This window comes from Cucurbita maxima, unplaced genomic scaffold (assembly GCF_002738345.1).
Source record: "Cucurbita maxima cultivar Rimu unplaced genomic scaffold, Cmax_1.0 Cma_Scf00007, whole genome shotgun sequence".
Taxonomy (NCBI): domain Eukaryota; kingdom Viridiplantae; phylum Streptophyta; class Magnoliopsida; order Cucurbitales; family Cucurbitaceae; genus Cucurbita; species Cucurbita maxima.
Genome location: NW_019272023.1, coordinates 3,623,239 through 3,637,227, shown reverse-complemented (window position 1 = coordinate 3,637,227; position 13,989 = coordinate 3,623,239). Strand labels below are relative to the sequence as shown.

At 37.6% G+C, this 13,989-nt stretch overlaps 4 protein-coding genes and 1 non-coding gene across 6 annotated transcripts; 1 reads left to right on the top strand and 4 right to left on the bottom strand.

The window, feature by feature from the left end:
• Nucleotides 1–1,275: 1,275 nt before the first annotated feature.
• LOC111482124 lies at nt 1,276–4,392 on the bottom strand. 2 transcript variants are annotated; one of them, XM_023127787.1, is made up of 3 exons: nt 4,136–4,392; nt 1,493–1,579; nt 1,276–1,392 (listed from the first exon to the last, which is right to left on the bottom strand). In XM_023127787.1, exons 1-2 carry the CDS (start codon nt 4,285–4,287, stop codon nt 1,504–1,506), a joined length of 228 nt encoding a protein of 75 aa, XP_022983555.1. In that variant the 5' UTR covers nt 4,288–4,392; the 3' UTR covers nt 1,276–1,392; nt 1,493–1,503. The 2 variants fall into 2 exon arrangements, with proteins under 2 accessions (XP_022983555.1, XP_022983554.1); XM_023127786.1 differs by having other exon boundaries at nt 1,276–1,579.
• Nucleotides 4,393–4,501: 109 nt separating this feature from the next.
• Nucleotides 4,502–4,583, bottom strand: TRNAS-UGA. The gene has a single exon. It is a non-coding gene; the product is annotated as a tRNA-Ser (tRNA).
• Nucleotides 4,584–4,667: 84 nt separating this feature from the next.
• Nucleotides 4,668–6,427, top strand: LOC111482125 (protein transport protein Sec61 subunit gamma-like). The gene is made up of 3 exons (XM_023127788.1): nt 4,668–4,827; nt 4,930–5,045; nt 6,185–6,427. The coding sequence occupies exons 1-2, from the start codon at nt 4,734–4,736 to the stop codon at nt 5,043–5,045; spliced, it is 210 nt and encodes a 69-aa protein (XP_022983556.1). The 5' UTR covers nt 4,668–4,733; the 3' UTR covers nt 6,185–6,427.
• A 1,425-nt stretch (nt 6,428–7,852) lies between these two features.
• LOC111482520 (ribonucleoside-diphosphate reductase small chain) lies at nt 7,853–9,244 on the bottom strand. Its single transcript, XM_023128366.1, has one exon. It carries the CDS (start codon nt 9,007–9,009, stop codon nt 8,020–8,022), a length of 990 nt encoding a protein of 329 aa, XP_022984134.1. The 5' UTR covers nt 9,010–9,244; the 3' UTR covers nt 7,853–8,019.
• Nucleotides 9,245–10,222: 978 nt separating this feature from the next.
• LOC111482522 (uncharacterized protein YciO) lies at nt 10,223–13,919 on the bottom strand. Its single transcript, XM_023128370.1, has 9 exons — nt 13,594–13,919; nt 13,144–13,256; nt 12,577–12,630; nt 12,450–12,474; nt 12,123–12,245; nt 11,696–11,862; nt 11,109–11,178; nt 10,924–11,022; nt 10,223–10,636 (listed from the first exon to the last, which is right to left on the bottom strand). The coding sequence occupies exons 1-9, from the start codon at nt 13,801–13,803 to the stop codon at nt 10,580–10,582; spliced, it is 918 nt and encodes a 305-aa protein (XP_022984138.1). The 5' UTR covers nt 13,804–13,919; the 3' UTR covers nt 10,223–10,579.
• Nucleotides 13,920–13,989: the final 70 nt, after the last annotated feature.

Genomic DNA, 13,989 nt, shown 5'->3' with positions numbered 1-13,989 from the left:
ATCCCCTTCTTCATCTTACAAGCCAAGCTGTTAGGACAGAGCTTAAGCAAGATTAGTAGCAGCTCATGCTATAACCGACAATCAAAATCCCCATATATAGAAAGTATTAAACAAAAAAGACAGAATTAGGTTTGAACCCTACTTTGACCTCAAACATATATTTTTATTCCCTAATTTTTAGTTTTTTTTTCCTTTGTATAATACTTGTGGAAGATTCATTTTTGGTACTCATTTGGACTTTGGTTAAATTATAAATTTAATTGCTAAATCTTTTATGTTTGTATCTACTTGTTCTTGAAGTAAAATTTTAAATCTTTTTTTAGTACAACCAATCAGGAACTTTTGATTTTCGTCAAGTAGATACGAACATTTCATAGAATTTTTAAGTTTAGGATTAAATTCATAATTTCTTAAAAGTTAGGAATCCCAAATACACAAACCTCAAATTTGGGATTTTAATTTGTAACTTAACCTTAGTCTTGTTATTTCATTTTTATCGACCTTTCGACCTTGACTTCAAAACGACAAACTTCTTAAAATATTATTCAAAACGAGAATTTTTTAAGCAACAATTATATTTTTTTTAAACTATAAAAGTATAAGAACTATGAAAATGAAGATGGGCCCCTCCCATAAGCTCCTAGATGACTATTAAAGAAGCAAGAATTTCTTTAGAATCAAGTAGTCGCACTAAAATAAACCACATGTGGTAAGAGAAAGCCTAGCCAATAAATAAATATCCAGTCAACATTCTCATCAACCTACTCAACAGCTCCATTGACACAGACCCAAATTACAGGAGCACCAAAGAGTCATTTATCAAATTTCAAACATCAAAATGATATCTACTTTCACTTTATTCTACCAATACATGAATGAAACACACAAAAATCTGTATAGAAAAAGAAGGAATGCATACCTGATGCGGAGGATTATATTAGATGGCTCATGGCTGACCTCAGGTAATGACATAATGATACCTAATATGGAATTAAATAGGCACAGAGCATAATTTATAAACACTAATTTTGGCAAAACCAATCTCCTTGTCTATCTCGACACCGCAGGCATGATTATAATCAAAATAATGCTATAAAGTCAGACAGCAATTATCTTTGCACTGGGGGCAATCCAGCACGTCTAATTATTATAGACCTCTAAAGAAATTAGTTTTAAAACTACAATCAGGCAGGGAAATGAGAACAGATCTTAGGTTGTCTTACAAGTCAAGATTGACAGAAGGGCAAGATATATTAGTAGGTATCAGGCAAGCCATTAACTCAATCATGTCAAATAATACTTCCATTAAAACTTTAAGGATGTAAACAAAATTCATGTTATTTTTCATCATGGCCACAGCGATCAGATCCTAAACTGGGATGAAAAGGAACCCTGAAAGATAATAGGGATTATTAGTAGTGCAGTAGACAACAAAATTTGGGTGGGTGGGGGGAGAGATCGACTCAATAACAGGTTCGCATTGCTAAATAACCTATACTGACACTAGTGCTTGTCATCTTTTGGAATATCCTTCTGAGAAGTTTTGGCTTCCAGCTCCTTGGTTGCCTTCTCCACAGTCCTGAAAGAATAACATCACAGTCATACTACATTACAAAAGCATGGCCTACAAAAGGAGCAGTAGCCTGTTGCATTCACATGCCAAATAGACATCTTAAAGACAGAGGTTCTATGAAAATCGCCATAACCCATAAACTTGATATATTTTCTTCTATTACTTTTTATTTATACTATCTATCATATTCTTCACTCGCCAACTCGAATGGGTTTTAACATTCTTCTGGCCGAACGTAGCTACACTGCATTAAACTAGCTAAACATTATTGAATTGGGTCTAATATCATATAAATTAATTGATTAATTAAAAACAAAGAAATAGATATGAGAAACTAGAGGCACAGGAAGTAAGCCAATAGGCGCCCAACTTCCCAGTCCATAAAGTACTCCCAAGAAAGATGGCAAAGGAGGACATTTTAAGAGAAAGTTAGTTGCAAGCAGGGATAGGAACAATCAGGGCATTTTATAACAATACTACTGACAATAGAAAAGGACGACTGAGAGGAGAGAGGGCAGCCAACTAGTTACATGGAAGTGACTGGAGTGAGCACTACGAGAGGAGAATGCCAAAACTCTTGAAAGTCTAGGTAGCCTGTAATCTCCATCAAACAGCAATACACTGATACTGTAAATAGTACATTTCTATTAGTCTCTGGAGTTCCGCTATTACTTTATTCTCATGTCCTTTACTTGCTATTGTCATATGAAACATCGAATAAATTGAGCATCTAGCAATGGATTGAACACGAACTTCCAACACAATAGATCAATCTATACCAAAAGCAAATTCCAGGAATCAATTTGGCACCCCCTGGACAGTTGATCAAGATTCAAGAAAAGTACATCCCCAGTTGACATCTATGAAAAGAAAAATTAGTATAATATTAGAACGAAGACGATAGACCTAACCAATCAATCAATCAACAAGTCCCTTTCTCAATCTGTTTTTTAACTTTCCAAGACCAAAGGAAACTCCATTACCAATCATTAGGGAATACGTACCAGAAATACAGCTCAAAAGTTTTTAGGGAGTTCCTCATGAGAGCTGACAGCCAGGAAATGTTTGAAATGCAGAAAGGAGCCACTAAATTAAGGTACTGTAACCTTCATTTTTCAACCATATCTTTAACCTCTTTTCCTTTTCCTTCTTGCTAACACCTTCATTATCAATATTGCTATGCATTGTCCATCTTTTAAAATCTTCATTTAAACAACCTCTTGCCAAGGGAAATATTATCTTATTTATCAATATATGTTCTTCCCATTTCTAACCATTTCTAACTTTGGTTATGCCCATAATATCCCAATTGAACAAATGACTATCAAGCCTACCTTCAAAGAAACATCAATCTCTCTACCCAGAGCTTAACTCTTATTCAAGAATTTCCTCTACTCATCCTATTCCTCTCCTTATTATTGAATCTTTAATAGTTACTTTCCAACCATAACTACCACAGTATGGATATAATTAAGTTGGGCAGAGCAATTTTCATATGCTTCTTTAAATTGAGCACCCACAGCATCTACTCAGAGTTTTTTAACGAATTAAGAAACTCCCAGTGTATATGTGTATACCCCAAGTTCGTGCTCTAACATGTGAGCTAAATCAGAATGAAAAAAAAAAACTGGTGGTTGGCTCTCCTCCTTGGCATACACCAGTTTGGACGAAGGAGAAATGCCCTATCAGGACACCTTCTCTGCAATCCCAGTGGTAGTATTCATGGCTTCAAAACCGTGAAGTCCAGAAAGAAAAAACTTTAAACTTCTGCGGCATCTTTCCATTTCATACCAACTTTGATGGATTTCTCTTTAAACCCTCCTCTTTTCACGTTACAGAACATCCAGATGATTTTAGATTCCGTACTTTAATATCCTTCTTGTTGCTAGGTCTTTCGCAAGCAAAGCCATCATATTTGCTTGCTTCTTCACCTGAAAAATATCTTCTCATAGAAATTTCCAGGAATTTACTTCTCATCCAGAAAACCCTTCACAGTGAATGCATCTATATAACAGAGCTGCCACAGTTGAAATTCTCCAAAACATACACCTCAGGAGATGATTCTCTTCCATCTGTTATCGCAGAAGGAAATCTTCATGCCATTTCCTACTGAGAATTGTTAGGTCACAAGTCTTTCTACCAGCAACTTATTTCTCTTCACATTTGTAACCTCACCCAATCAACATCAAATTTTTCTTCAATAATTTGATGCCACAAATCCTCGATCTCTAGAGAAACCTTTAGCCAGGAGAACTTCATTTCCGACTGATTTAGCCTTGTTGATCTCCTATATTAGTTAATTTCCCCAATGTTTTTTCTATCTTGGATGGGTCTCCAAATGACCTCTTTCTTGGATTTCCACCAAAATCAGCCACCCTAGTGATTCTCTCCCTTTCCACATTAATTCCAGAGAGTAAAGATTTACTCAAAGTGAATTCAAAGCAGGTTTTCTTTTGGTTAACCAACAATAAACCCAGCGCCGGAACGCAATTGCAACAAACATGAATAAACAAATATGAACCAAACAAGAAAATAAACTAAGAATTTAAAAGAAAAAATTACTTGGAGGCAGAGGCAGATTCTTCTTCAAGCCACTGGCGGATGTGCTTGACGTTGCGCCTGAAGATTGAAGCCGATTGCTTCACATCGCTCCTCAAAAGAAGAACCACAGCGCCAACTCCGGCCACCGTCAAGATGAAGTTCGTTAAAGCCATCTACGTGAATCCCAATCCCAACCTTCCGGACCAAACACAACAAAATTCTGCCCGCTGGCTACTCGCGCTTCGAATACAAATGCAGACTACTTCAATTGCTGGCGAGGCTGATCGAAGAAGACGACGATCAGTTTAATGGGCCTGATCGAATTGTCCGAAACAATCTTCAAGGCCCATCACAAGCCCAAGCCCAAAAAATGGTTAAAATAAAATACGTCGACAGCAGGGTTCGAACCTGCGCGGGCGAAGCCCAACAGATTTCAAGTCTGTCTCCTTAACCACTCGGACATATCGACAACTTGTTGGATAATCAGATTTTAAATTAATTTTAACATAATTTAATTCTCCGTCCTGGTTTTTTTTTTTTTTTTTTTTCCTTTTATAATTAGTTTGTTCGGCGTTTTATCAACCAGACCGTGGAAATTTTGAGCTCCTGCAGAGAAAAAATGGACGCCATTGATTCCGTCTTCGATCCACTCCGGGAGTTCGCCAAGGACAGCGTACGTCTCGTCAAGCGCTGTCACAAGCCTGATCGCAAAGGTACAAATTCCGAAGCCATTTTCGTCTCTTTGATTTTGTAGTTGTTTTGAATCTTTGGCGGAGTTCTTATAACCAATTTCCTCTACTCCGGGAGATTTGTAGAGTTCACAAAGGTCGCGGTTCGTACAGCGATTGGCTTCGTGGTGATGGGATTTGTCGGTTTCTTCGTCAAGCTCATCTTTATCCCCATCAATAACATCATCGTTGGATCTGGTTAGGTCAGGATTTTTTTTTACTTGTGCCTCTCTAGGTTTCACTGTTTTCCGAATTGAGTAATTGCTTGATTCTTTCTCGAGGTTGCGTTCCTAAAATTAATAAAATAGTCCGATCTTATTGAAGGTAAACAGGTTTGATCTATGTCGAATTCTGTGTTATCCAAGTTTAGTCCCTTTCTAGTCTTGAGAATCAAATAAAATTGGATTCTGGAGAACGGAATTGAAATCTACAGCTTCTCTTTGACTTGGGGAATAATATGATTAATGTTTTTCGATTGTTAGATTAATCTATATCTAGGGCATGTAGGTTATGAAGTGAGAAATGTTTAATTTGTTAGATAAATGTTTTAGGTATGATTCTATGAATTACCTAAGTACGCCATTGATGGGTTGATTGAGTTTTTTTTCTTCACGACTCCTCTTGGCTTTCTTGTTTCTTAAAGGCTCTCCCTATACACCATATTCCCTTTCGAACAAAATTATCCTCAAACTTGTACAACCATGAGGAGAAAACACATCTAGTCTTCTACATCGATGGATGCCGAGCTCGATAACAAAAGTCCGTAACCCATATCAAGCCTTGTAGATTGGACATTGTTAGCTATATAGAGGAAGGGGGAAAGGGGGGAAAACTTACCTGGGAACTGTAACTGCTCGCCAATACCCTACCTCAATCTTATAACGCACGAAGGATGGTGGAGACCAATTCTTGTGGGAGAGAGGTGAGTTTGACCCGCATTTGACTCCACTTGCTTCTAACTCCCTATTTGCCATGTGACAACCTGACTTTTCGAAGGGTCGGCAGGATATGGGAGCTTCAACTCATGCCTCGGTTTACTAAAAGAACCAATGCTATCCCACTTCCTTCTATTCAAAAAGGCGAGCTGCCCTTAGTTAAACAAAAAGACCAAATTCGGGGGCAGAACCATTTGGCTCACTTTTGCATAATCATAGTGATTGATGTAGTTAGCATTTTAATTTATGTCCGCACGATTGTACACTGTTTCCATTCCCAAATAACAGTCGAATGTAATAATTGATGAGTGTGACCTCTTTTTTAGACAACATTAAGCTGCGTAAAACTTTGAATTGGTTCTGCCTCTTGACAATCATTCATTATACCTGTTGAATCTGTGTTGCAGGCAGCTGAAGCCACAAAAGGAGCAAGCTGGCCGAAATAGATGGGAACCTGATCTACTATTTCAAATCCTTGCTGATGTTTTTGTTAATTTAAAAGCTTAATTTCTTGTCCATACGGTAAGTAGCAGACTTCCATGAATGGCTGTAACGAATTGTCAGGATTATGTCTAACTTTCTGATTAATCCAATGTGTTTGTTCATGATTACTGGTTATTTTAGGGTAATAAAGGAACAAGTTTTGGCTTTATGAGATGAAAGTTTTGGGTTCGTCATTGGGATGAAGATTATATTTACTCCCCTTTCCTTTATGCTGTCAAGCTTTAACGATTGGCAAATTAAACTAAATACACAGCAAAAGAAGCCTATTTATTTTCAGTAGATTTGATTGAAAGTGCATGCATGCACTCACTACACGACATTTTGAATATCATGTTGCATATCATGTTGTCAAAATTTAACCAATGGGCTAAACAGAGGAGAGACCTAGCCTACGAATTTACATCCATCCCTTGGTCGGAACAATCTCTTGAATCTCTTCTAATGACAGAATTGATGCCGAACTAAGAAACAGAGACATAAGGATACCAATATGGAGTGTCGTTATCATCATCGTTTCACTCGAAATAGTATTTGCTGAAAAACATTTGGATTGAAAGGAAGAAGCCAAACTCGCACATATAGATGAGTTCAAGCTTCAAAATTCCACTTCAGTCTTCAACTCTGCATTCGATTTTTTTCTTGAGGAGGCTAGAGAGGTGTTGTTTGAAACAGAGAGACGACGACGAATGTTGCAACAACCTTGTAGAAATGAACCATCAGCTCGTGATCGTTATTGTAAAATGAACTCACTTTCTCTAGACCGGATATGCCAAATCCTGCATCTGTTGAAGAAACAAAGATCAACATAAGCATAAATGTTTTAGATTAATGGGTTATTTTGCTAATGCTCTCTTTGATGACAATTTTGTATTGAATTTTTGGTTTTAATCTTGATTTCCAAAAGTTTATTATAAAATGATAAAAAACAAAGAGTAATGTACTAGAAAAGACTGACCAAAAACTTCCAGAATATAATAAGAACGCATTAAAGCACCAAAGTTGCATCAGAAACTTCCTACTTGATTAACAAAGTCTTATGGTGTCTGTAAAACCCAGAAAGAACCTAAAAACAAAAGGTTGAGAACAAACAAACCCAATTTTGTTCAAGGTAATAACAAGTAACGCCAAAACATCCCTCACAGTTTCATCAATCTTATTGTGCCATATTGAAGTAGAGCAACAAGAAGACTCACCTGTATCATCCACGACAGACCCACAATCCGTTTCTTCGCATTGAAGGAACAGGAGGGCTTCGGCCAATGTCGGGAAAATCAGCATCGCCATGGCCAGAAGGAGAGGTAGAAATGGCCCAACGATGGACCTTGCTGTCTTTGAATGTATTTTTATGGCTGATGACTATGAGTAGCCAGTTTTTCAATACATGAATCTATAGCTTTAACATATACAATCATGGAGGACTTCTAAGAACAATTTTAAACACAAAATTACTTCTCAATTTGTGCAAATATGAGTTTTTTTCTTCAGCAAGTATACAGCTAGGAAGACATTAGACATAAACATAAACCCAAGACAACCAACCAAACCACCAATTTGCAGTCAGAAGGAGAAAAAAAAACAAAAAGATGTAACGTTTTATATCATTCATTCTCAACCAAGAAGAAATTAAACAAACGTAATCAAGTCTAATTCTTAATACTAAGTTACAGGAGAAGAAGAAAGAAGAACCCACAAATTTTATTCTACACAACGAACTCATCTTTATCTTCATCTTCAATCCTCAGAAATCTTCATCCATCTTAAACTCATGTGTGTCGCCATTACCATTCAAATTTGACATCACAGACGCCTTCTGATAATCCCCAACTCTCTTCTCGAAGAAATTCGTCTTACCTTGCAACGAAATCAGCTCCATCCAATCGAACGGATTCAGAGCATTATAGATTTTCCCGTACCCTAAAGCTCCAACCAACCTATCTGCCACAAATTCAATGTACTGACTCATCAAATCACCATTCATACCAACGAGAGCCACCGGCAAAGCATCACACACGAATTCCCTCTCTATATCCACCGCCTCCGTGACAATCTCCTTCACTCGATCCTCACTCAACTTCTTCCTCAGCAGTGAATACAACAAACAAGCGAAATCGCAATGAAGACCTTCGTCTCGCGAAATCAACTCGTTCGAGAAGGTGAGTCCAGGCATCAACCCGCGTTTCTTCAACCAGAAAATGGAACAGAAGCTCCCTGAGAAGAAAATTCCTTCAACGCAAGCGAAGGCTAAAATACGTTCAGCGAACGTTTCAGGGCTGTCGATCCACTTCAACGCCCAATCGGCCTTCTTCTTGACGCAGGGGACAGTCTCAATCGCGCGAAACAACAAATTCTTCTCGTTCGAGTCTTTAATATAGGTTTCAAGAAGAAGACTGTACATCTCGGAGTGGATATTCTCGATGGCGATTTGGAATCCATAGAAGGCTCTAGCCTCAGCAACTTGGACTTCCTTCATGAACCGCCCGGCGAGATTCTCCAAAACGATGCCATCGGAGGCAGCGAAGAACGCAAGAACGTGAGTGATGAAGTGCTTCTCGTCGAAAGTTAAAGATTCCCAATGGCGAAGGTCCTGCGAGAGATCGACTTCCTCAGCAGTCCAGAAGGAGGCTTCAGCCTTCTTGTACATTTCCCAGATTTGAGGATACTGAATCGGGAACATGCAAAATCGGTCGGGGTTAGGGGCAAGGAGAGGCTCGTCGGGAATTGCAGGCATGGTCGGAATTGGAAGAAGGTTTAGGGTTCCGGCCGGATTTGGGGATTAAGGGTTTAGGGATTTTTTCGATTGAGGTATGGTGAAGAAGGAAGAGGAAAACTAGGGATTTTATAGGATGAAATTAGGGATAGGGTTTTGAAAAATAGCGGGTGATTTAAATTTCTTATGTAAATTTCCCCCGAAAAATTTAAGTTCGTGGGCACTTCCGGGATTTTACGTTCCCATTTTTAGGAAGCATGAACCATTTCATGCCATTTTAAAAAATAAAAAAGGACATATTAGCAGGAAAAAAAAAAAAAAAAAACTCAATCCCGACCACTGACTAGCCGACATTGTCTTCTAGCTAGCAAACATTGTCTTTTTTAAACTTTCCCAAAATCTAATATGGAAAGATTTTCCAACTTTATAAAGGGTGTTTCGTTCTTTGTGTTTAGTTCTCTTCTACCACCAATGTGGGATTGTTTAGAGATTCTCGTTATATTTGTGCGACTATTTTACAATAAAATAAAAATTTATTAATTTTTTTTATTTTGGCACAGAGAGAGAATTTGTACCTAAATTTATTGATTGATAGTATTAGTATATGTTCAAACAAGCTGACCTATACTCGAGTTTAGCTAAAATTATAAATAATTACAATAATTTTGTAAATTTTATGATAATTTTGAAATTATAATTCATACACACATAATATCTATGAAGATATTGATGGACTAAAATTGTAGACGTGGAAGGAAAATAGCAATTCAATATTGATTTTATTACCATAATACCCTCAAAGAAGGCATCAGAAATTAAAATTTTAAAATAAAACTTTGAAAAAGGGATTTGGAGGGAAATAATTTGGAAATTTTGAATGAAAAATGTTTAATTTTAGGGCGGGAAAAATGTTGATTATTTCTACCCCCACCTTCCCCTTTTGACTTTATTATTTTTCATTTCAATTCAACTTTAGCATATTGTGCATTTAATATATGAATCTTTTTATTTCATTATTTTTTAAATGTATAGTATTCATAAGGGTTCTTATCTTTTATTCGTTTGGATGGGCCTCTGGAGGCCCAATCACGAGGCAGGCCTTGGGCTTTCTTATGGGCTACCTAGCCCATTACTCAATCAACTGTCTGAGCATGTCTGAGTATAGATCAATTGGTCCAAGGTTCAAATTCTACATTGAACTAAGAAAAAGTCAATAATTTTACTCATAAACTTCTCTAGATGTATCAATTTTTACTATGAACCTTTTAATTTGCAATTTCGAAATTTTAATCTTAAACTTGAAAAGGTGTTAATTCAAAATTCGAGACGTAGTTATAGAGATGATAATTTTTCGAGTTGAGAGAAACCTGAAAGACAAAGCAGCCATGGGCGCATCTGGTCTTCAACGTTGAAAGGAAAGAAGCAAAGCCCTTTTCTGTTTCCTCTACACCTTCCCCTATTGATTGTATCCCAAGAACAACACACTGTACAAACTCCAGCTGATTTGTTTGTTAACTGGAACTGGATTGTGTCTTCCATGCGATTTGTGCAGCGGGTTATCCACAAAATGGCAGACCCGATCCGGATATCGTCACTCGGCGGGTGGTTCGTCGTCACCTTCAGCTACCATCCATGGCAGTCTAGCTCCCTGGATTTTGCAAAACATTAAGGAGGAAGACAATGAACAATGACTTATCCAAATTCATCAGAAACTTGAAATTATGGAACTCGACTCCATTTCATGAGGATCGAGCACGAGACCGGGACAGCACAGCAAAGAAATGAATGACCAACTTCAGATATTGTTTGATCTAGATTTAATAGAAAATATTGCTTTTAAATGAATGTCGCTGACGTGATCAGATAGCAAGAGATGAGGCGAGTTAATCAAAATTCAGTGCTCATTATGCCAAAATGAAATGGCTAATTGATTACCTTCCCTTGCCGCAAAAGCTTTGGTGGAGTGATAGTCATATCTACTACGGTGGATGGATCTGCCACTCTCACTCCACCATCCACCACAAAATCCAGACCCTATTTGAAGCAAACAACCAGACTTCAGAAAAAATTTGGTATTACTGCATAAATATTCACTCTGCCTTTGTAGGATTTATTCATACCTCTTTCCCGTAGATATCCGCTATGACAACCGGATCAAGCAACCACTCATTTTCCTTCAAGCATTTGACACTGAAAGAAGGGATTAAGATTGTGAGATCCGAAGTATTCTTTATAAAGGTGTGGAAACCTCTCTCTAGCAGACACGTTTTAAAATCTTGAGGAAAAGTCCAGAAGAGTAAATCCAAAGAGAACAATATCTGCTAACGGTGGGCTTGAGCTGTTACAAAAATATAGTTTGAACAAATCATCACTTCTGAAATATTTCTTATTTCCTTTCACTATTTTTAGGATTCAATCGTTTAAAACAATCTTAAATCAACTAATACAAATAGTCTCCCCTTCCAATGATCAATCCAGAAATGGATAGGAAGGAATGGAAAAAATCCTGTTAAAACATTGATAGTCAATTAAACCAAATTAAAACTCTGCGTTATGGGGTCGAATAGCTGCATGAGAAATAGGCAAACAGATATGGAGAGCAATTGTTAAACAGCTTGTACAGAAGGTCTTTTCAGTTCTCGAAACCAATCAAGAGACGCGTTGAGAGGAAGGGAGAGAGAACTAGAAGAGTATTGATTGTACTAACCTTGTGGATATCAATGGGGCATCCATCTTTTCCAGTACTGCTTGACATATTGCATCATCGGGAATGCGCACACCGACATTCTTCCTTGATGCATGTTTTGCAGTGGTTGTGCCGTACCCTATGTACTGTTTAGGCAGTTCTTTGCTTGCAGTTAAGATGAAGGTATACTGTTACACAAAAACTGTCTTACTAATCAATTGCTCTAGTTAAAGAGTTCAATGAACTTAAGAGAATTTCACTACGAACTATATAATATATCAAGACATCTATAGGACAACAATAACAGAAAATGTTTTTCTCACTTTCTTCAATTCTACGTGATTATGGAAACTACAGGCACTAGAACTCATTTGGGGACACTTATGTAATCCTAAGGACTGAGAATAAAGAGTTATCATAACGAAACATGGTTAGAAGAGCCACTCACTGGTCCAGGTAGGCAATGCTTAACCATGCGAAATATATTTGAATGGCCTTGGCCGTCACCACAGGGAAACCCTGTAGTATATTTATCGATGTCCCGGAAAGAGTGGCACAAAATACTTAGAGGCTGCATAGTTAATTATAAGTCAAAATTAAGGAACATAATGAAAAAATGGAAAGGTAGGCTGTAGAAAGACAGACATGAATGATAATAAGTAGATGAAACTATCTTGTCCAGCATCATTTGAGCATTGTAGTTGTAGTTCAAGAGTTTGAAGGGCCATGAGCATTATCTAAAGCACAATATAGAGATTTTTAAGAACAAGCACACCTTGGAAGGCTCTATATTCTTGATCCTGCATTAAACAGCACAATAAACTTTAGCATCAGGGGAGAGAAACTGAAGTAACTAATCAAATATATCATCTAGTATAGCAGAACAAATTAACAACTTCGACCTTCGCATTCGTTCAATGGCTGAGGGGTTCTTCAAATCACAAACTATTGCATACCTTAAAAAATATAAGCACACACACTCCGTTACACATGAAAGGAAGAGACAAAAAAAGATGTATGAAAAAGAACAAAAATGCTGCGAAAATCAACATTCACGAGATCGTCCACCAAAAGCATAACTAAAATGAGCATAAGAAACTTAAACAATTTTCCTATTGCAATCCTTGTCACTGTAAATTTATATTCGCAAACTTAAATCTTCTACATTTCCTCCAGAACTCTCATCATCACAAGTAGAATATCCATACAGATAAAATCAATTTGAAGGAACCAATAATATTCCGACTATTGGGAAATCAAAAATTCACTGTAGAAGTTTGAGGCTCGTTCTCAAAAGAGTTAATACAGCCTAAATTCTGTGTGGCATGACACAGAGAGTGCAGATATGGTTCTTACTAAATGTGAACAAATTTACTCGTTCAAGCGTCCAATTTCATCTTAAGAGTCAGCCATGTTAGCAATAAAGAAATCTCAAAAGGTGAGAGACATATGAAGTTAGAGAGAAATACACTGTATCCGTAGGAATAACCCCAACTGCGCCTTCTTTTAGAAGATCTACTATGGGTTCTAATTTCCAAGCATCCTCTCCTGATTCAGCTTTGACATATAGCAAGCTCCCATCCTGATAAAGACCATAGTGAGCACAAGTTTATTAACTTCGTTGATTTCCAAATTCGTCTACCAAAAACAGACAATCACTAGGGTTGCCAAAAATCCAAATCATGCAATAATCCTTTCTGTACTCCCCGCAATCTCCTGCTAAATTCACTGATTGTCAATCTATACTAAAATAAATAAATAAGCGACAACAGTAAAAGTGTTTAATTCACTTTAAGCAATTCTACCTCCGCCATTAGGTTTTCTATACCAAGCAATAGCGACAGCAATTTCACATACAATAAGTAGCAACAAGGGCAGAATCAAGCCGAAAAAACGGGAGTATTTAGCGAGGAGAGGACCTTGGTGAAGCGTGGAGCAGAGTACTTGAGGCGCTTAGGACTCCGCTTCACAGCCATGGCGAGGACCTGGAGCCGCCGTGAAGTTCTAGAACCGTCGAAACGAACGGCACGTGGAGGCGAAGGGAACCGTATTGGCGCGAAGGATCGAACGGAAGAGAGAGAAGAAGAAGCAGCAGACGGATATCCGCTGGATTTGACATTGACGATCATTTTGAAGATTGGAGAATCACTGTCACAGCATCGCCGGAATTATGAACTGCGAGTAAAAGAATCCAGAAGCTGCGATCGGAGACGAACACATCATGGATAGAGAATTTCCCACCTGGATGCCACGTCACATTCCAATTACAACTCAATTGGATTTTTTTTTTCTTTAATTTAAAAATATATTAAATT